This window comes from Phoenix dactylifera, chromosome 6 (genome assembly GCF_051530095.1).
Source record: "Phoenix dactylifera cultivar Ajwa chromosome 6, Ajwa_hap1_PhDact_Kaust_v1.1, whole genome shotgun sequence".
In the NCBI taxonomy this organism is placed as follows: Eukaryota; Viridiplantae; Streptophyta; class Magnoliopsida; order Arecales; family Arecaceae; genus Phoenix; species Phoenix dactylifera.
In genome coordinates this window covers 2,670,879-2,693,999 of record NC_143195.1, presented here as the reverse complement: position 1 = coordinate 2,693,999, position 23,121 = coordinate 2,670,879, and the positions used below count along the sequence as shown (strand labels likewise).

Genomic DNA, 23,121 nt, shown 5'->3' with positions numbered 1-23,121 from the left:
GACCGCTTCTGCTTCAGCTGACATGGCGGCCTGATCCCTTCAAGCTCAGCTTGCAGAACTCGACCTGAAGACGACCGCCAGTACTTCTTTCACCCAAGCCAAAGAGGCGCCCTGATTTGAGCGGGGACGTCTCTATTCTCGAACTGGTGCTTACCCTCGAGCTGGTTTCTATTTTCGAGCTCGTGCTTACCCTCGAGCGGGTTACTATTCTCGAGCTGGTACTGACCCTCAAGCTGGATTCAATTCTTGGGTTGGTGCTTACCCTCGAGCTCGATTCTATTCTCGAGCTGATGCTTACCCTCGAGCGGGTCCCTCTTCTCGAGCCGGTGCTTACCCTCTAGCTGGATTCCATTCTCGAGCTGGTGCTTACCCTCAAGCGAGTCCCTATTCTCGAGCAGGTGTTTACCCTCGAGCTGGATTCAATTCTCGGGCTGGTGCTTACCCTCAAGCTGAATTCAATTCTCGGACAGGTGCTTACCCTCAAGCGGGTCCCTCTTCTCGGGCTGGTGCTTACCCTCGAGCTTGATTCTACCTTCGAGCTGGATTCAATTCTCGGGCCGGTGCGTACCCTCAAGCTAGATTCTATTCTCGAGCTAGTGCTTACCTTCGAGCGGGTCCCTCTTCTCGAGCCGGTGCTTACCCTCGAACTGGATTCTACCCTCGAGCTAGTGCTTACCCTCGAACTGGATTCAATTCTCGGGTCGATGCTTACACTCGAGCTGGATTCTATTCTCAACTCGTTGCTTACCCTTTAGTGGGTCCCTCTTCTCGAGCTGGTACTTACCCTCGAACTGGATATTATCCTCGAGCTGGTTTCCCTTGTCCCTCGATGTTGCTCCACGAGTCGACCCCGGGGTGCTCTACAGAATCAAATGAAGAGTTACAAGCTCACTCGGCTGTAAGGATATCTCCAGGTTGGAAGTAAACCTTGAGTGTAGAGACTTGGCAAAATCTTCACACAAAGGTCCTATTATGAGAAGGCTAAGCCTACACTTAAGCCATACAGCTTGGACCTTACTTAGTCGAGCGCAAGAGCCCGATACAAAGTACCAAGCGAAACGAGTTCAAATACATCATCGGACTTCAAAATGCAAAGCATTGAAAAAAAAAGTGTACTTCATTTTTATTAAAAGGGCCAAGGGCCGAGTACAAAAGAAATCGACCTTGAGGTCAGGTTGAGTACACAAGGCTCGAGTGGCCGACTTTGCAAAAAGAAAATAAAAACTGGCTCAGTCGACTTAGATGACCTCGGCGCCGACCTCGGGAGCAGCTTCAGTTTCGACATCGATCTTGAGAATAGCTTCTAACTCCGCCCCAGTGGCAACTTCGGAGATGATCTCCGGCCCAAATTCAATAATGGCCTCTGCAGCACCCCCGTTCTCTACTTCGGCGGCTTCGTCCAGGTTCGGTTCAAGGCACTGAGGTCGACTCTAGGGCAGCGCCGTTGGACTTGATCACGACAGTTCTCAAAGCCCTAGATCATAGCACTGGTAGCCCCCTCCGTTAGCTCGTCGAGGTATCCCTTGGATTGACGAAAATTCTCGACGACCTCCCGAACAGTCTCCCCCATGAGCCCCTCAAGTCGATCGGCCTTCGATCTTAGGGCCTCGGCATCGTCCTGTTGACCGCTCAGTGCAGCTTCAAGCTCAGAGATACGACCTTCAGCGGACAAACAAGCTCGGGCGTGCTCGACCTCCATATCCTGGATCCGGGCGAGTTTATCCTTAATCAGAAGTTCGCCGCCCGTGCTTTCTTCCTGGCCCTTCGACGCCGCGCCGCCCTCTCCTCAGCCTCATGCTGGCGCTGCTCAGCGACTGCGGCCTTCTGCTCGGCCTCGCGCCATTGTTGCTCAGCGGCCGTCGCCCGTTCCTCGGCCTCTTGTTGCTGATGCGCGGCAGTTATCGCTCGAGCCTCAGCCTCCTATCTTCGAAGCATGGCATGCTCCATCCTCGGCTAGAGTACCCTCATCTACCAACGATAGGCAAGCATGTCGGATATTAGCATGTCGACTACATGGAGGAACTGGCACAAAAGATAAAATGTCAGCCGAGGTCGCGCACTTACAAATAAAACAAATGAAAAGCGGGAAGGTTACGTTACCCACTATGATGCTGGCTGAATAAGCTTGACTGGCCAAGTCGTTAAGGTCCTCCTCATCCATTAAAGCTCGATCGCGCGGAAGCATGACACTACGCACAAGCTTGTGAGCATCGTTGCCGGACACGAGGGCCATGTCATCCTCAAACACCTGACATTGAGGCCGGAACAGCCTCCTTCCGGGCTCGGAAGGGACGGAGTTGACCCCAGCTGAGATCGGAACCTCAAGAGGAGCCGAGGCCCCAGCTGAGGGCGGAGCCTCAAGAGGAGTCATGGCCCCAGCGGAAGTCGGGACCTCATAAAGAGTTGGGATCTCGAGCACGTTCCCCGGCTCGAGACTCGATTCGTGTAACCGGATGCCCTCCCGAGCCTCCCGAGTTAGGCCGACAGATATGGTCACCGTCTGTTCAGAAGGGCCCTCTCCTGCCACTGATGGAGGCCTCTTGACCTCCACTAAAGGAACCTGCTTCGGCCCGAGCAGGGACGGCGGCCCCAATCTGAGCAAGCAAGCTTGACACGCTCGATCCCAGAGCTAGAGGCAGTCTTGGCCTTCTTCGGCTTTCTTCTAGACTGAGCTCCGTCCGAGGCGGCCACCCTCTTTCTGTACCTGGCCATCAAAGTCTCAACGCTGAAGATCATCCCTGCAATTTCTGGCAGTAAAAGATTTTGTTAGAATCCGGCATGGAAGAAGGAAAAGACAACCAGTTGTGCCACCTTTTCCCTCGGGATAAGCCTAGCTCCGGCCAACATTCACTAAGGCCTCCTCGCTGAGCAGGTCGGAAAACCATTGAGTTCCTTCTAGCCCGAGCAAACTGTCTAGAATGCCTTGCTCGGACTGTGATAACTGGGGGAGCTTGTTATTCACCGTGGCCCACGGAAAGCTCTAGGTCGGGTTAAACCCCCACGACCGTTCGGAGGAAACAAAGAAGAATTTATCCTTCCATCCATGAATGGAGGAAGGATTGCCTCGGAAGAGCTTACGGCCTCCCCGGAAGGAGAAGTACCACCATCCTTTGTCTGTGGGGTTGCCTTTTAATATAAAGTAGCTCCAAATGACGCTCATCAGGGGGGGTAGATCATGTACAAGGCAGAGAGCGAGGAAGTCGATTATCATTCTCCACGAGTTCGGAGCAAGCTGTGCGGGCATGAGATGGTAAGCCGCCAGAAGCTCGTCCATGAACCTGTGCAAAGGAAACAACCTCAGTCCTGCTCGAAGTGTCTCTACATACACCCCGATCCAACCTTTAGGTGGTCGGTGACTCGAACCCCAAGCTCCGGGAGCTCAAGCACGAACTCGAGTGGAAAGAAGAACCGAGCCCAAACCAGGCCCAGCTCTTCTACACTCATGATCAAGCCGGTCCCATACGGACCTTGGCTCACCTCGAGCTTAGTCTCCTCCACATTTGAAGAAGCCTGGGCTCGGGATGAACCTGCGTCGAGCATTAGGATCCTTGTAGGCGACCTTATTGCCTTGACACAAAGTCAGAAAAAAAGATGGGGGGAGGATAAGAAACTCTCCGAGCAACCGAAAAGGGATAAAACACCTACTCAAAAGTTTGCCGAAGAATATGACCGGGAAAGGAAGAATGATTGCCGGGAGTCGAGAGCAAAGCTCGTCGCAAAGGTCGCCGGGAAGCTCTAAAAACACCCAAGAAGAAGCTCGAACACCACGACAATGGCGGCCAGAAAGAAAAGGAGTAGGGGCAGGAGGGATCAAATAAGGACCCTAGGGTCCCCTCCAGGCCTTATATAGCCCACCACAACGGCTTTGATCGGCTAGCCTAAGCGACCAAGCGAGCCAAATCTCGCCTTGCGGTGGGCCCAGGAGCGACCTCAACAAATCTTTCTAGATTGAGGCACTAAAAGCCAGCCATTATGGGGAGCGCTTTGGGGAACGAAATATTAATAACCGGCCTCTCGTGTTCCATCAAGCGAGGCACTTCGGAGGATGGAGCATTAATGATTACCCTCCTTCGCATTCCATCCAGCAACGCCTCAGAAAAGAGCGCGCACATGGTACATTAAGAAGCTCCCACGGTCGTTTCTGCTTGGAGTGACGTGGCAGCCTAAGCCACCCAAGTCCGGGTCAGAAAGCCCGACTCAAAGCTATCGGCTGCAACAATACACCAAGTGTTCCCGACTCGGTGCGCACATCTTCATAAGCGCTTAGCCATATCGCAGGACGACCAACGATCCAACTATTTCCTTCGCCCGAGCTAAAGAGCAACTCGACTTCGGAAGTCGGAGGGCAAATGATGGGGGCAAAATGGATCGTCCTACTCAGGGCAAAATGGATCGTCCTACTCAGGGCCGAGCAGACCACAACACCGACCAGACAGAACCGCGGTCCAGCTCAGAACTAGCCCGACCTCAGACTCCGCCGAAGACTCAGTCGACCTCGGTCGAATCTCTCTACTACCACGACCTACAGCAACTACTTCTGATGCTTATAATGACATCTCGGGCCCGAGCTCGAGACTCCCTGTTGTGTCAATTGCGAGCCTAAAAGCTCCTTCGAATCCAGGAATATTCGCCGACTCGTCCCGACCAAGCTTGGGGCACCTTCTATACTTGCCGACCTGTCCCGACCAAGCTCGGGATGCCTTCTATACTCGCCGACCCGCTCCAACCGAACTTGGGGCACCTTATCTATCAACACGCCCCGACCCTCGAGCTCGGGGCACTCTACCGAGGAAGCTAGGGCGACCTCAGCACCCGACAAGCCGACATCGCCAAATATGTGATGCGACCTCTCACCGAGCTCGGCCCCGCCTACGGCTGCATCCATGAGCGTGCCCACGCTGGCCTACGTGGACGTACATTGCAACATTTTCGTGCCATGCTTCGCTTGCTAGCCAATGACAGTTAAGGATAATGCCATGCTGCTCCAACCATACTCTGCTACAACTGTCAACGCCATACCGTTCATAAGAACGGACTGCACCGTGCGCCTCAAGCAAGTTCTAGCTACGTATCATCTGGCTTGAAGCCATCTCCTCTCATGATGAGAACGGATCATACCTCCGCCACCTGGGCACATTCACGAGAACTATAAATAGCCCCATCAGGTAATGCTTAGGGGACTTTTGATCTATCTAAGATCCATCCTAACTTGAGCATCGAAGGGCCCTCACCGAAACTATCGGTGAGGCTTTGTGCAGGTACACTGTCGTGCGGGAGATGGCTCACCCTCTTCCTCAACATTCCGGCAGCTCCCTCACTCCTCCGGCGTGGTCGCCCTCGGGCCAAATTTGAACCACAACATAAACTAAGGCACTATTTGATATTACTTTTGGCAGTAAAGCATTTGGAGCTTTTAGGCCTCGTTTAGGAGAGCTTTTGGAAGGCCAAAAAATACTTTCTGGCCTCCTAAAAGCACTTTTAGATGGAATAGAAGTGTTTGGTAAAAATTTCGAGAAACTGTTTTAACTTTTCCAGAAAGCTAAAAACAGCTTTTTGGGAGAAGTTCCATTTTGGGGCTCGTTTGGTTCGCGGAAAAAGAAGGGGGGAAAGTGTGGTCAACGGGAAAGTAATGAGATGCCTCTTGTTTGGTTGGAGTTTTCAAAGGAGAGACAAGGGAAAGTTGAATTCACATGGGAATATGATTCCCACATTTCATGGAAAAGTCTTTCCCATGAGAAACATGGGAAAGTTACTTTTCCATGAGGCAGGAATTACTCCATTTTTACTTTTTCCCAAAAAGTCCCTTCAGCATTAAAGAAGCATTAAAGAGACATTAAAAACCTAATTTTTATTAAGGGCATAATAGGAATTATACATAACTTTCTTAGGAGAGTGGATGGCCAACCAAACATAAGTACTTTGGAAATTTGCCATTTTCCCATGGTCAACCAAACATACCAAAAGTACTTTCCTAGGCATCCTTTTCCTAGGAATTTGTTTCCCAGGAATCATATTCCTAGGAGGAAAAATGCTTCCCGCGAACCAAACGAGCCCTTGAAGTTTTCCGAAAAGTCACTTTTAGGCCCGATCGGAAAGCTTTTTTTTGACAAAATATCCATGATAAAATATAACAATTATACAAAATGTCTCTTTAATAATTATTTAACCAATTTTATCGCATAACTAGAAAATTTGTTATATTATAAAAAATTAATTTATGCTAATAATTATAATATTTTTTATCTTTATTATTGTATTATACTATAAATATAATATAATATTATATTATATCATAATATATTGATATGTTATGTTAAATAATTTAATATTATATTAAATTATTATGCTATAGTATACAATATTATATTACTACATTATAATAATATTATATTACCTTATAATAATATTAACTATATCATATATTTATGTATTAATATATATTATATTTTATTATGCTCTGTTGTACAATACTATGCACTGTCCTTTATGGTCATTTTGTCATACTAAAAGTACTTTGATGGTTTGTTTACCAAACACATGTTAAAGTGGCACAATACTTTAGAAATGTAGTTACCAAATATTAAATAGCTTTTTATCCTATTGATTGCCATATCAGAGACTGGAGATGTGATACTATTGATTGCCTTAACACAAGCCGAAAATGTGATACTATTGATTGCCCCGTCATAGGCCGAAAATGTGAAGCTACTAGTTGCTCCATCATAGACCGAAAATGTGATATTATTGATTGCTCCGTCATAGACCGAAAATGTAAAACCACTAGTTATCCTGACACAAGCTGGAAATGTATTGTTGGTTGCCCCGTCACGGGTTGGAAATATGACCGAGATCTGGCCCGAAGTCGAAAAAATTATTTATTTGGATCAACTTTAAAAAGTAATGAAATGAAAGGCATTGAAAACACTAACGAAGATTTATAAGATATCATATGATATAATAATTGAGTGGTTGGATTTCTATTGGTATTTGATGTGCATATTTATACTGATTATTCGAGCATTATTGATAGCCGGTTCATGATTTCATGATGTGTGCAACGATTTATTATTGTTTTCAAACTTGTACTGTTATTATGTTGGTATGAATGTGTAGAGATTCTTACTAGATTGTACGACTCACTAGCTCTTCTTTTTTTCAGTTGTAGGATGCATAATTTCAGATGTTAGAGCCATCAGTTAGTTTATTTTTCTTGATACCGATGAACATTTGAAGTTCTTATAATTGAATCAGTTTTGATTATTTGGATGTGTTGGATTTATCATTTGAATTAATTAATTTATTGTAGAGTTATCAAATTTTTGCTCATCTTAGGCTTGCATGGTCTTTAAGGCACTGTTCTAGAGCTCATGCGGCCGCATCGCGTGCCAGACCTAGGTGCTGAGTTCGTGGTGTGACATCTTCTCTCCTCCATTTTCTGCAATGCATAATGTTACCGGCGGGTGCATTTGATGCGCTGCTACAATTTGATTAGAACAGCCCAAAGGCAGTTGGTTGCACGCCCTTAAACTAAGAATTTCTTTTTACTTGTTCCTTACCCTACACAAAAGTTTTAAGGCTCAAGCAAATGTTATGTTATATCTGGCACAATTTCTCATCAGTCATGGCCTAATATTCTGCTTTTGTTTCATGTTTTCAGCTCTGAACAACTCCTTTAAGAAACACCAATAAAATCAATTCATTAAGCGCACTAAATCCCACCCACCTCTGATCGCTGGCTTCAAAAGAAACATGCAAATCCACAAACAAGCATGATCTCATCCACAATAATCATATCGAAGTATCATCATGACTCAAATTCCTGTTCCTACCATAGGATTTCTGAATCTTAAGCCATAACAATGGCACATCATGTTTGGAGTTTCCACTGCTTAAGTACCTCACATTTTTTTCTTCCCAGCATCCTATCAACAATTAAGCTTTTAACAGACCTCCATCAAAAGCCAGCAAGTCTTCTGAAATCTTTACTTCTTCCTGCTTCTAAAGATCCCTCGAGTCCTACAGCGCATCCATAAGTTGATGTCACTAATATGTCCACACTTCTCAAGCCTCCCCTGCATCTCCTTTCAAGTTCACTTATCCACCATACACTTCTCTTCACTGGTAAGCTTAAAATAAAAAAAAAAATCTATCATTCTTATTAATAAATAATTCATAAGCATATTCTAAAGATCATCATATGCTATCTTGGTTCTGGTCAGCATTCCAACATTTTCTCTTTGACAACTGTTGTATGTCAACACACTGATTCCACTTATAACTCATCAGACAATTCCACACAATATTAGCTATCCATCCCTGCATCCTGCTAGCAATCAGAGCCTCAATGCCCTGGTGTAATCCATAGTCTCACAGAGATCTTGGTCCATTTTTCTGCCTACACAAACACTTTCATAGAGTTTCTTATTTCTTTCCTATCCCATAACCATGTGCTGGTACAATTTTACGAAGTCGGTCTTTAATTTCATTTAGATATTCATTTAGATCTATGATTCTGACTCTGGGAGCCCAACAATTCAAGATTTCAGAACGATAGAAATAATGTCCTGCAACCTCTGAGACATCAGATGCAAAAGTATTCCAACTGATCAGCAATTGACCCCCCCTCTAATCCTTTTTGCAAGAAGAAAATAGCAGAACTTTACAAATTTCAATGAAGCAAAGAAATATATACAAGCTCCAAAAATAGATGACAGCTGGCAATCTATATGAACAGACCCACCCAACGAAACATGAACCAGGTTATGCAATACATCATCAAATCCTTATAAGAAGATGCAGTCAGTAATAAAACAGAACAAAACAAGCCTCTCTATACACTATATCAGAGACTTTATTCATAGATTGCTTATGCAGTTCAGTTCTTATCTCTCAATACCTCCATCATCTCATTACCGAGATCAAGCTCAGCAGCAGCAATTCAGTGGTAACCGAGCGGCGCCGGCGCCTCCTTCAGGTTCATCCCTTGGTAATGAACATCCTAAGCAACAATTCCAGCATTATTTTTTCAGGAAAATGAGGGGAGAGAACAATTCCAACATGATAACCCAATTAATAACCTCATTCTAGAATCGACTCAAGATATGAAATCAATCATGCATACCGAGGCGAAGTGGTTGACGTCGCGGTGGTGGGCTTCGTCGGCGCGGACAACGGTGACGACATCCTTGAGCGTGGCGTCACGGGGGAGGCGCCAGTAGTCGATGGCGATGGCGGGGGCGGGGACGTTGTCGATCTTGCCGGCGTCGAGGTCATTGAGGTACTCGGTGTAGGAGTGGACGGCCTCCTCCTCGAGGTAGCCGACGACGCGGTGGGCGAACTTGGGGGAGAGGAGGTATCCCACGAAGTAGGCGTTGAAAAAGACCCCCTGGACGGCGATGACCAGCGCGCGCTCGTACCAACGAGGCTTCGCCACCTCCATGAAGGTCATCAGGTGCATCCGCTCGTTCTCGGCCTCTTCTAACAAAGCACGGACCCAGCCGCCGCTGTGCTCGAACCGGCGGAGGGAGCGCAGGTGGAGCAGCATGCCGGCGACCATCCCCGGCACCGCCGCCACCGTCTCCAGCATCATCGCCCGGCACCCGTAACGCCTCTGCAAATAAACACAAATGCAGAAATATAACGCTCGCAAATAACATTATAAAAATACGCTACCGCCCGTGATCAACAGTACAGCTGTGCTTCAAGAGTCGTGAAACACGACGTAGGCACACCAGGGAGGGATCCGAGCCTAGGGTCTTTTTGATGTGACCGCTCATGGTACAGCTGTGCTTTGATGATCGTGCTTCGGATGAATGCGATGGCATCCACCGGCCGTGGAAGGTGGGATTGGAAAAAAAAACTTTTTTTGAACGACATCAGAAATGGGTGGTTAACCCAAAAAAAAAAGGACATCAAAAATGGGCGGGCCCCACCAAGATGGGTCGTCGCAAGGAATCCCAGAAGACAGGTTGGAGTGGGGCCCAACCAGCCGCCTGCCGCTCGGAAATCGGATCGTACGAAATAACGGAGGCCACCGGAGACAAAGTCCGGTTTCTTGGGGAGGAGGAAATGGGATCGTACGAAATAACGGAGGCCACAGAAGAGAAACCCCGGTTTCTTGGGGAGGAGGAAATATCTAGGACAATGGTATTACCTGGAAGAAGATATCGGTGGGGATACGAAGCGTCTTCACGGTCCAGTACGCAAGCTTGTCGAGAAACGTCGTCGGAACGTGGTGCTTCTTTAGATCGATCGTCAGATCCGCCTTATACGTCTCCCACGGCTATTTAAAAATAAATAGTTATCCATAAATCTAAATTGTTTTTGAACTTAAAATATTTATTTAAAAAAAAAAAACTAGAGAGGGAAAAAAGAAAAAAAAAAATCGCTAGCTTACCATGAAGCAGGACCACCTCCACTCGGTGCCGTCCTCCTTGACGACCTTGTTGGGGTTGATGCCCCAATAGCTCGTGATCGCCTTCCGTTCGTTGGCAGGGGCGGCGGAGGGCTCCTTGGCGGCATCGGCGGCGGCGGCGGACTTCGACGGCTCCGACGCCTCCTCGCTTCCGTCCGCCGGAGCTGCCGCCGTGGTGCTGGCCATCCGCGCCGGGAACAGCCGCATCAGCGCCGCCACGGGCGGCTTCGCGGCAGCTGGGCCGGCGGATCCCGTCAGCAGGAGCGTGTACGAGGGCTCGCCAGCAGCGGCGGCGCGGGTGGCGCCGGCGGAGAAGAGGCGGGGGCCGAGTTGCCGGATGAGGGCAGACCCAGCCATGCGAGAACTCATCATCTCCCTCAGAAGAATTGGGGAAAAGGAAGGAGGGGCAACCAAGAAGTTGGGAGAGTTTCAGGGGAAGAAGGAAGTTTGTGGAAAGCGCTTTCTGGCTCTCTACAAAGAGGAGCCGATTTTTATAGCCGCGGGCCATTTGATTTCTTACGCCGCTTCGGTCGCGACCTCGAGTCCCAACACCCTCCGTTACTTTGCTCCGCCGGGTTGACCCACAACACGTCCTACCAACCCAGGACTGAGACCGGTGGACCCCACAGGGCCACAAATGGTTTTAACCCATCACGAAATCCTTGCACAAATTAGTGCCAAAATAGAAGGCTTACCGGAAGCTCCTCCGAAATCATTTTTTCTTAATTTTTTTGAGTAGAAAATATTGTAATTACTTGAGAGCAAGATATATTAATTATAACAATCGGCTGTTATAAAGAAAAAGTAATAAACAATAAAGACATAATGGCTTTTTTTTATTGCTAAAAAAATATTTATCAATGTTAAGATTACTTTTATAGTCTTTATAATTTGGAAAATTGTTTTATTAAGTTACATAAGAATGTGTCATATAATTATTACTATCTATAATATTATTATGTCAGAATATTATTTTTCAAAACCGAGATAAAAGTGGGATGGAGATATCTTAAATATATGATTTTTTAAATAAAAAATGAGAATTGCCTGACTAATTATTAGGGTGTGTTTGGTTTGTAATCACGATCTCAATAGAAATCAAAATATGATCATATATCCTCATACGTTGGGTCTATGACTGGAATTAGAATTAAAATTGAAAAGAAATTTGAATACTTTTGGATATTTGAGATTGAGTTTTTAAAGACTGGTGTATTTTGATTTTTTTTCTATAACTAAAATTAAAAGTAGAAAATATTTTTATTTCATTTTTTTTTTTTTTTTTTTTTTGCTAAGGAAAAGGGGTAGGGGGAGGAAGGGACAAGCCCACCCCCGCATAGCAGCCCCACTGGGCCCCCGCCCCGCCAGGAGAATATTCGATGCGGGCAGAAATGGCCGTGTGTTGGGCATCCCGACCGGTTTTACTCATACCCTCTCCACCCGTAGGCCCGGCTCAGCTACTCCTCTGAGCTCTGGCTCGAGTCCCACGTGTGAGTACGTCACACCCGGCACCACTCCGGCTACTAGCGTTTCAAGAGCGGTCCTACACTACAAGTCCAAGCAGTGGCCAAAGTAGTGAGCTCCGGTCCACAATTTAATCGTCGCCACAGCGATTCGAACTTGGGACCTTGTGGTTAGAATTGCTGCCCAGTACCACTAGGCTACCACCTTGGTGGCAAGCATGCTCGTCAAGCCCGCCGAACCCAAAAATCTCACCGAGCAGCTCATATAGGTGTAACTTCACGGGAGGTGACCATACCCGTACACGTTTCTCGGAACTTTGGAAGCGACTTGTTCGCTTATTAATCGCAAAAATGAAGGACCAAATATGTGGGAGAACTAGTTAGACAAATAATTTCACAGCACACTAATTTGACGAGGACGGGCACGTGCGAACCAGACGTGTGAAACATACGTTCCAAATAAGGAAGCAGATGTGAGTTGTTCGTTAGGCCGTGGGTTAAGAGCCCAGCAATCGAGAACCTTCCAGGATTCACGTTTCGGTATCATTTCTGGTCCTGGCACGGATCTAGACTGGTGTTACGGTGTCTCGCGGATGGCTTTGCTTTATGAGGTGGCAGAAGTGGATCGCCCAGTTGGCTGGTCGAGCGGTGCCCGTCGAGGTGTAACCTTATGCGGGGACTTGTTCTCCGAGGGGTACTGTAAGCACCAATATCTAGAGAGGGGCAGATTGGTTATTTTCCTTTGGATCGTTTTCTTGGGCCCCAAGTCAAAGTCCATGGTGCCGCGGCGGCGTCCGCGGCGGCTACCCGTCGGCGGTGTAGGCATTTTAACCATATCCAACGCCACCTCATGGGCGTGAACGAGTGACGCGTTTTATGCTTGGTATTATGTCCGAGTCATGACGAAGAGCGGCCCCGGCAACGTTAATTTCGGTACGTATTCGAGTTTTATTCAGTTTATGTATAAATTTATTTGAAAAGAAATTTTATGTCACTTTAATTTTTATTTAGAAAAAGATTTATTTTTATAGTTTATTGTAATTTTTTGATTGAGAGAGATAAAAATTGCTTCCCAGCCTGCCAAAAGTTTTGTCAAATCGGACCTAAGACACCTAATAGATGGTCTCCTGTTTGGGGAGCTGAAGATTTTAAATAGAGCCAAAAAAAGATGGCTGATGCCATTGCTTTATTATATGAAACCATAAAAAGAGAAATAACAAGAAAATTATATATAGATAGAGAAAAAATTAATATAGAAAACATGACAAAATTTTTGTACTATAATACTGTATAAGATTTTTCGGAAAAAATGATGCAGGACAATTTGGTACTATTTTTGTTTTGGGAACAAAATGTCAAAAGATCAAATTCTGTCATCCCTATTTATTACTTCTTCCATGGGTAATGTTAAGAGAATAATTAAGATCGATCAAAATTGAATATAATCTTTTCTTTTTGTATGTTATGCATATGCAAAATGTGTTTAGAGATGAAAAAAATAAAAATCTTAGAGTACTTCATTAGTTTAGTTTGGTAGTGCAGGGGTATCGTACAAAAGTTATGCCAAATCATAATAAAAACAATAACAAAAAATGTTGAATTGAAACTCGAATTTCACCTCCGAAGAGTAGGCCGATCAAAAAAAGAAATGTTACCCAACCAAAGATTCAATAGATCAACCGAGAGGTTATAACATCTAACCTAAGACTCAATCATATGTTTATTTTAAATTTTACTCAAGGCCAGGTCTGAACTTTTGATAGGCTGGCCCAAGCCAAGACCATTAGGAGCTCCTTATTAAAGGATCTCTGGCTTCCCTGCCGAGCAATAATTGGCACTATATCCTCCCCTAGCCTCTCTCCCCTCCACACTGTCGAATACTACATATGGTTGAAGTGGAAGGTGACTCAGCTATTATTAATTAGCGCAGAAAGACTCCAAGCAAGCCTAAACCCATTTCCAAAGCCAGTCTTCTACTTCTTCCTCATGCTTAATGGGGCAAATATTGGATATGTCGACTTCGGATTAGACTGACTTTCTTAACCTCGGCATCGACAGAGGCGAACGACTTCGGTGAAAACCAAAGAGCCAACCATACATGTTAATAAAGGTTAGTAGCTATAGTAACACTACTGTTAATATACGATCGACGTAATTACCACAATATACTGCTCACGCAGAATATTGTCCATGTTGTAAACATGCAGCTAGTCGTTACCTAGCCATTAAAGCACATCGCGCTAAATAAGATAACGGATGGGAAACTACCCTATATAAAGGGATAGGCCAAGAGTCCTTAGGAGACTCTACTCTATAAAGATTTCTTCCTTCCACACGGTTACCTCACTATTCTGACTTAGGCATCGAAGGATCTCTTGTCGGAAACTTTCTAAGAAGCGGCCTTCTTGCAGGTCATCCCCGAAGGAGACCAATTCTTTCGCACCTTGGTTGCTTTGTTTAGTTTGGTTCTCACCGATCTTAGACCAAGCCGAGCAGTGCTCCAACCTCGATCTAGGATTCTGTCGTAACAATACCAAATTCTTTACAATTTTTCATGTCTTGCAAGTCCAATTGAACTGCCAATTGGTTATCTGAAGCTAGCGTCTCTGCTTCAGCTCAATCTTTATGGGCTGAAAATTTTCCAGTCGATGTATTTTGTCTGGAGCTTGTGTATTTCAAGCTTTTGTTAAATAATACCTCTTAGGCTCTGTCTTTCATATAATAGATGGAGAAAAAAAAAAACACTACAAGCCTATTTGGGCATGTCTGCATATATATTCTATTGGAATTGAGCTTGTTGGCCTTTCCAGCCTGCAGTTTTCTAAGAATCCATCCAAATCCAAATCTAAGTCCCAGTCCGTAAGCTTATTAGTCTGTAGGAAAAAAAAAGAGATATCTATTTTTTTTTTCCTCCTGTATGATTTCAGGTTGTTATAGGCCATGCCCAAATAATCTACACAAAGCATGAAACCAGCTATAAATCTAATCACATCTTTCAGCATCATCTAAACAGACCCTATAGCTTCTTTTGTAGTGTATCTCAGCCTTCTCCAATGTCAGTCAGGCTACAAGTTCAGCTGGCTTCCAGAACCAGCAAGCTTTTTTTCCTTCTTTTTTGGAGAATCAGAACAAATAAGAAATTTCACTTGAATAGTTCAAAGAGCTGTAGAGAAGATTCTTCATTATTATAATGAGCCAGCAGAATATCAAACAGTCTCAGCAATTACACACCATTATGAATCTACATAACAATGTTAAACTATAAAAACATACACCATGCAAACTGTATAATAATTTGCATATGTACTAGTTCAAATAATAATTCAGCTTTGCCGGGTACATCTGGCTTTATTCCTTCCACATCCTTACGCGATGGCGAGATTCAGTGGCTTGTCTCAATCTCCTTTGGTTGAAACACTTTCAGTGGTATCCAAGGGGAGCCGGAAGCTCTCTCAACTCATGGCCTTGGTAATGAATGTCCTGCCATGAAATCGGAAACATATATCAGCAACCAGTAATTCACACCAGATACCGAATAAGCAGCATAGTATCATACCGACGCGAAGTGGTTGACGTCGCGGTGGTGGGCCTCGTCGGCCCGAACAACGACGACCACATCACGGAGCGTGGCGTTAGGAGGCAGACGCCAGTAGTCGATGGCGATCGCCGGAGCAGGGACGTTCTCAATCTTGCCGGCGTCGATGTCTCTGAGGAATTCAGTATAGGAGTGGATGGCCTCCTCCTCGAGGTAGCCGACCATGCGGTGGGCGAGCTTGGGGGAGAGGAAGTACGCAAGAAAGTAGGCATTGAAGAAGATACCCTGGACACTCACGACGAGCGCACGCTCGTACCACCGCGGCTGCGACACCTCCATGAAGGTCATCAGGTGCATGCGCTCGTTCTCGGCCTCCTCGATGAGGGCCTTAATCCAGCCGCCGCTGTGTTCGAAGCGGCGGAGGGAGCGGAGGTGGAGTATCACGCCGGCCACCATTCCCGGCACCGCCGCCACCGTCTCCAGCATCATGGCACGACAGCCGTACCTCCTCTGCAGCACAATTAATATTATTAGATGCCCCTCGGAAGATGGTGGAATTTTTGTTCCACTTTTTTTTTTCTTCTTCTTCTTCTGAAACGGAAGGTTCATGAGGATATGGATACATCTAAAATATAAAAAATCAAAAAATAATAGATTTTGGGGTGCATTAGTTAACTCCCTCTTTCCACCGAATCTACAATCCTATTGGCCTTTCTGTATACGTGCTTCACCTGAAAGGCCACATTACCACAGATTATGGCTCAAATATCTCTAAGCAGTAGATAATAATCATCCACACCGCTGGTGCTTTACTAGATCGGCCAATAACTGTTACCAAATCATCCTCAAGTAGTACAGCTCTAGCCTGCCGCGCTCGTCCAGTATACCCAAACAAGTACAAGCCTCCCTCAACTTAGCCCTCGGCTCTTTTTTTTGTCCATCTTTGCATGCGCAGGTTCAAGGCTGGACTAGTCCATGGTTGACTGAGTTAGTAGATCTAGTCCAACCAATGATTTCTCGAGAAGATATTTGTGATGCTAAACTTTATAGATATGGCCAGCACCTACCTTTAACTCGGCCACACTGCACGCATGGTCGTGAAATTCAGCAGCCGCACATCTAGACTCGCCCTGTTCAGTGGACGATCCAGATCATTGGCTGCCATGCATACAGCAATTTAAAATTCCCCTTAGAAAAAGAAAATTAGAAAAAAAGCTATCAGCTAAATTAAATTAAGCTTATTTTCTTTTATTTATTTATTTTTTACCTGGAAGAATATATCAGTTGGAATCCGAAGCGTCTTCACCGTCCAGCGAGCCAGTTTATCACCCCACGTGATCGGCACGTGATGCTTCATGAGATCGATCGACAAGTTCGACGAGTAGGAATCCCACGGCTAAATATTCATCAGAGAAAACTTTTTTTTTATTTTTGAAGAAAATAAATAAAAAGAATTGGATTAAAAAAAGAAAAAGAATACTGAAGAAAATAGTAATGATACCTTAAAGCAAGACCACTTCCACTCGGTGCCGTCCTCCTTGAAGAGCTTGGCCGGCGCCATCCCCCAGTAGCTCACCACGGCCTTCTCCTTCTTTCCCTCCGCTGCGGCGCCGCCCGTCTCCGCCATCAGTGGGGCCGTGCCGACGAAACGGACGCTCGCCACCCACGCCGCCGGCGCCGTCCTCATGCCGGCGCACCCGGGAGTTAATGAGAGGGCCGGGCGGATAACGGCGGCGCCGGAGAACAGTCGGGCGCCGAGTTGCTTGAACCCCGATCCGGCGATCCAGGAAATCATGGCTTTTTTGGGAAGAATAAGAGGGCTATTCTGGGAATCTTCTTATGGGGTTTATGATGGGGAGATTGGAGTTTCAAGGAGGGTTTATATAGGAGATGGAGGGGTCTTAAAACTCTTGTAAGCCTCTAAACCCTGATTAATTTAATGATTAATTGCATGGATAAGAGTCGGGACAACGTGGATCGTGTTTTTTATTGACACGTGTACAAGGCGGTGGACTTCACGCTTGCTATTTAAAATCTTTCTAGGAACGGGAATATCCTGGAAATCTTTAAATAGACAAAGATGCCCTCTTAATGTCTATCGTGTGATCTTCTTATTGTATTTAATTAATGTATTAACTTGGGAACTCGGTGTTGCACTAGCATTTTTTTTAAAAAAATTAAATGTAACTCTAGCATGGTCCCAAAAAAGGCATGCATTAATGCCCTAATTCTCTAATTGCATTTAATTCACAATGTTGGCTTGGGTCAAGCATGGTTTGAGGCAACACCCGCTATAGCATTATAACTGCCACGAAAACATGTGTAACATTCTAATCAAATCATACTTTACTTGATTGCATATTAGTAAAATATTATATTATAGATAGGTTATATTTAACATAATGGCTGCATATTAACTCAAAATATTTTTATTTTCTAATTTTTTGAAAAGCTAGACCACGCAAATGGCATGTATCATTTTAATTTGAACAAAAAATAAAATAGAGGGACATTTGGATTGGAGCGGCTATATTAAGAGCTTAGTTCAATCATATTGCTTTGGATTTATATGAAGATCCAAGTAACCCTCATGACTTATTGCTCATAAACAAGATGCCTAAAGTTGCAAATGAATCATCCAAGCACTGTGCGGCAATAGCTTATTCTAGCTTAATGCAATTAAAAAAGAAGCTAATTTTGAAAAAAATTTAAAACTTGGATCAAGTTTAGACTCCTAAAGTTTGCAAAACTGAATAAAATTTCAATTTAACTTTGTAACATCCGCATTCAACTTTGATTCAAGTGATATATAAATCAAGCTTGAATTTGGCTCAATATCAAAATTAAGCAGCAGCCTACTAGTGGACTTGGCATTTGGTCTTCTTAGTGAGTCTCCGAGAGATTGATAGCTCTCAAGGGTAAGTTGGCCATTGCCAATTCCTTCTTCTAGATCAAATGTTTGAGATATACCAGAATATATGTTTCTTGAGGAGCAAGCTGGCCTTATTTGGTGCCAACCCAATCACAACTTCTTTCTCCTGGTCAAAGTCAGCCACCGGGTCAACGATATTTTTGACCTTGCAGCGTGCCGCCACACGACACGTCAAAAGCCTCCCCATAAAAATAACGCACAAGTTGGGGGCCAAATGGGTCGTACATTTTTACTATGCCGAAAATGACCCTACGTCAATGTGTTGTCGTACGAGTTTTGCAAAGCAGCGCAGGATAATTTCGTCAAATCACACAAGCGCGGTTGGTGGATTCCTATTCCACCTGACTGGTCGAACACAGCAAACAGCCTTACTGATGACGTGGCATGCTAAGAGTGTCTCATACTACGGCGGGTCGTGTATTTGATGTTATGAATGGATCAAGATTTCTGATTAGACTGTTCGCTGTATTAAAGTAGACAGCCGATTGATGCGTGAGCAGGGGGAATGTATCTTGGGGCCTGGGGCGGCCCGCTTTAAAGCTTAATGATTCCGTTCCCATTAGAAATTTCCCTTTTTTTTATTAAGTATCTGTAACCAATTTGATGCCTTGTGTACTTTTTTTGAAGAGATGCGACTGTAGTACTATTTTTCAATCGTACTAGGATGGCAAAAGTAGCGCGTACCAGTTTGTTCATTTCGTATACAAAATAACTCAGAAAAAAAAAATTAATATACATTTATACAAGACTAGCAAGGTGCACCATTAGTTACTTAATAGTTTCAATTCAAAGTTAAAGGCGGCCACGAGTTGGTGCCAATTGTTGCAATTGTGATATAGAAGGATGTGTTATGGAGGCTTCCATAGTGCTAGATAGGCTCCATGAAGATGCACACACACTCTGTGGATGATTGTGAGGGATATTTATTCCGTATTGTTAGTGATAGAGGAAATATGGAACACCTCGACCTCAGGCTAGATCGACCCCCTGACCTTGGATATGAACCGAGGCGAATGATTTTAGCTCCAACCGACGAGTTGTCAGCCTAGGAGAGCCATCAGCACGCGTCGACCAGAACTGATAACCCTAACAACCGACAGCCATAGCAGTCCGCAATCGTGGTAGCTCCATATCCTGCGTCAAACCTACGCCACACTTTGTCAATGCGAATTGACCCCTGCATCGTGACTGTACCACCGGCTGCTGCCTAGCATCATTGCACATCATATCAACTTAAATAACGACAAGACTGGCTTTCTTATATAAAGGGGTCAATTTGAGGGACTTGAGGTATCCACATAATAAGGACACTATCATTCACAGAGACCACCCTTTGCTGAAATCTCTTCGTTCCATACTATTATCTCATTATTTTGACTTAGGCATCGAATGGTCTCCTTCGGAAACTTTCCGATAAGTGAATTTCTTATAGGATATCTAGTGGAGGAGACTAGCCTGCTTAACTTTCCTCCAACTGACCTTAGAGCCATCTGAGCTGCATTCCCATCTTGGACTGGATTTAGCGGCAATAGCTAGATATTTTAATTTTAGACATATGTAAGGTTGAGATATGCTAAATTGTTTAATATTTTAGAGTCCTACAGGGCCAGTTTGACATGTTTTTAAAGATGTGTTGCTTATCATGTTTATGGTTGCACCCATTCTTTGTAATGACAATAAAGCATGTTACTTCTATATTGTGAAAGAATAGATTGTAACGTGCAGTGATTGGTTGTATATATTCATCCTCATTTTTCACCTCAGTTTTCTCATCCAATGTTTCCTTAGATTTCTTCCATAAGTATTATTTTTAAATTTGTATTTTTATTAAAAAATAAAAGAACAAGTGCAGTGCATGAGTCATATTTTAGTAATGTGTACATAACAACAAATAAAAAGATGGTGACCATTATAATAGATTATCTAGATCCTGTTTGAAGTTGTAATAAGGTTAGTTACTAAAAAAGTATATGCACTGGTGGAAGATTGAAGAGATGAATTAGCAAACAAAACATGATGATCAAGGGAGCCATTTGGAACCCATTATCACTAAAACTTACGAATAATGTAAAACACCTCTTTGAACGAATCTAATATCATAAAAAAAAGGATAATGCTATTGATGGTTTCTCATGATCCCTTGTATTTCTCCCTTTGGTTACTTTTCCTTCCGTTTATCTTTCTCGGTTATCTTGAATTTGTCCAATGAATACCTTGATCAGATATTCAAAAAAAGTTATCATTTATAATAATTAGTTTTAATATAAATAACAATTGTTAATGCCCAAATCTTGCCTAACCATGCTCTAATGATCTAGAGGCATGTATGACACATTCAACCCGTTCGGTCCACGGTGGTGGAAGATAGAATACCAACTGTTGTGGAGTGTCGCGGGTCTGCATATAAAGCAAAAAAAAAGGCCCACTAGGATGCCTCCAGTCGAGCCTTCTTCGATGCTTAAGTCAGGCAATACTTGGGAATAACAACATGAAATGGTAAGAGAATAGAAAGCATCAGAGTAAAGTGATCTCCTTGGATTGTTAGGCTTTAAGTGTTTAGCCTGGAGTACTTAGCTCGAAGTGCTCAACATGGGAGATCGGCGCTGGAACGCAGCCTGGGAGCTTATAATGGGAGCTTGGCCTAGAGTACTCAACATTGCAGTGCAGCCTGGGAGCTCGACATGGCTCTGGTCGAAGGTCGCGGGTCTCGGTCTCTAGGGACTCACATCTTGATCACCAAGGATGCGAGGATTGGGAGCGCAGACTGGGAGCTCAACATGGCTCTAGTCGAGTGTTGCAAATCCTGGTCTCTAGGAACTCATATCTTGAGCACTAAGGATGCACGGATTGGGAGAACAGATTGGGAGCTTGGTATAGCCCTAGTTAAATGTCGTGGGTTCCAGTATCTAGAGACTCACATCCTGATCACTAAGGATGCATGGATTGGAAGCCCAACATGGCACTGGTCGGATGTCGTGGGTTCTAGTCTCTAGAGACTCACATCCTGATCACTAAGGATGCATGGATTGGAAGCTCGGCATGGCTCTGGTCAGATGTCACGAGTTCCGAACTTCAGAGACTCGCATCCTGATCACCAAGGATTGTCAGATTGAGAGCAGTAGACTGGGAGCTCGGCATGGCTCTAGTCGGATGTCATGGGTCCTGGTCTCTAAGGACTCGCATCTTGATCATCAAGGATGCACGGATTGGGAGCGCAGACTAGGAGCTCGGCATGGCTTTGGTTGGATGTCGTAGGTCCTGGTCTCCAAGGACTCGCGTCCTGATCACTAAGGACGCGTGAATTGAGAGTGCAGACTAGGAGCTTGGCTCGGCTCTGGTCGAATGTTGTAGGTCCTGATTTTTAGCGACTGCGTCCTTATCACCAAGAATGCGCAAACTGGGAACACAGACTGGGAGCTCGGTATGGCTCTGGTCAGATGTTGCGGGACCAGTCTCTAGGGATTCACATCTTGATCACCAAGGATGCGCGAATTGGAAGTGCAGATTAGGAGCTCGATTTGGGAGCTCGGTATGGCTCTGGTTGGATGTCGCAGGTCCCAGTCTCCAAGGAATCACATCCTGATCACCAAGGATGCGCGAACTGAGAGCGCCAATTGGGAGCTTGGCATGGCTCTGGTCGAAAGTCATGGGTCCCGATCTCTAGGAACTCGTGTTCTGATCACCAAGAATGCGTGAATTAGGAGTACAGACTGAAAGTTCGGCATGGCTCTAGTAGGATGTTGCAGGTCCCAGTCTCTAGGGATTCACGTCCTAATCACCAAAGATGCGCGAACTGGGAGTGCAGGCTGGACCCCACCAAGAATTCGAAAAGATTTGAAATCTAAATCTTTTCAAAATTCTCGCTACATGTCGACCCTTGATGGGTCAATTAGATTTAGGCCACATCAATAACTATTTGTGAATGGGGGCTCTGTTAGCCAGACTTCTCTATCTAACTATTAGGTTTTTCGAATTCGATTTTTAGATGGCGCATTCGTAAAAATATGGACCTAGTAATTATATTATCCTCCCCTCTCTCAAAATGTAAATTGAAGTCCATTATTTGGATGATATTTTCCATCAACTAGATGGAAGGTTTAAGAGACCAAATTACAAGTTTCTTGAGGACCAAACCCAAATACCATGACATGATGGACTGGTCAAAGTTAGCCAGCATGTCAACCATATGTTTGACCTTCTAGCATGGCCGACGTATGACACATGAGCATAAATCCTCTATTAATTGTACATGGATTGCATGGTAGGTCGTTGTGTCATCGTACAAGTTTTAGGCTGTCCGTCGGATAATTTCGTCAAAATGCGACGTGCTGCTGGTGGATTCCTCGTCTCGTGACGACTTCCCGCCGAGACAATGTTCTCGCAGCTGACCAGTGCAAAATAGCAAACAGCCTTCTCGATGAACTGGCCTGCAGCGTGTGGCTTGCAAAGCAATTGCTTCGTACGTGTACTCATTTAAACTACAAATGTGTTAGCTGATAAGACTGTTAGCTGTTTTATGGTAGACAGCTGATTTGTGCGGGGACAGGGGGAATGTACCTCCTGGCATTCAAATAAGAATGGGTCAGCTTGTCTTCCCTGCCACGGCCGTTCTATGCCCGTTTGCGCTCCAAGCTTCTCATCTCTTTCTTTTATTTATTTATTTATTTATTTTAAAATTTTTTTGCATGAATATTTTTTTATAAATTCAAATTTACGTAAACACCCTCTTTGAATTTATATTTATTTTTGTACTCTCATAAAATACTGCTTTTGCACA

At 44.7% G+C, this 23,121-nt stretch overlaps 2 protein-coding genes across 2 annotated transcripts; both read right to left on the bottom strand.

Moving 5' to 3' along the window:
- Positions 1 to 8,649: 8,649 nt before the first annotated feature.
- LOC103703813 (ubiquinol oxidase 1a, mitochondrial-like) lies at positions 8,650 to 10,892 on the bottom strand. Its single transcript, XM_008786811.4, has 4 exons — positions 10,397 to 10,892; positions 10,154 to 10,282; positions 9,122 to 9,610; positions 8,650 to 8,998 (listed from the first exon to the last, which is right to left on the bottom strand). Exons 1-4 carry the CDS (start codon positions 10,784 to 10,786, stop codon positions 8,939 to 8,941), a joined length of 1,068 nt encoding a protein of 355 aa, XP_008785033.3. The 5' UTR covers positions 10,787 to 10,892; the 3' UTR covers positions 8,650 to 8,938.
- A 4,149-nt stretch (positions 10,893 to 15,041) lies between these two features.
- LOC103703812 (ubiquinol oxidase 2, mitochondrial-like) lies at positions 15,042 to 17,263 on the bottom strand. Its single transcript, XM_008786810.3, has 4 exons — positions 16,914 to 17,263; positions 16,680 to 16,808; positions 15,434 to 15,922; positions 15,042 to 15,357 (listed from the first exon to the last, which is right to left on the bottom strand). The coding sequence occupies exons 1-4, from the start codon at positions 17,205 to 17,207 to the stop codon at positions 15,298 to 15,300; spliced, it is 972 nt and encodes a 323-aa protein (XP_008785032.2). The 5' UTR covers positions 17,208 to 17,263; the 3' UTR covers positions 15,042 to 15,297.
- Between the last annotated feature and the right edge of the window lie 5,858 nt (positions 17,264 to 23,121).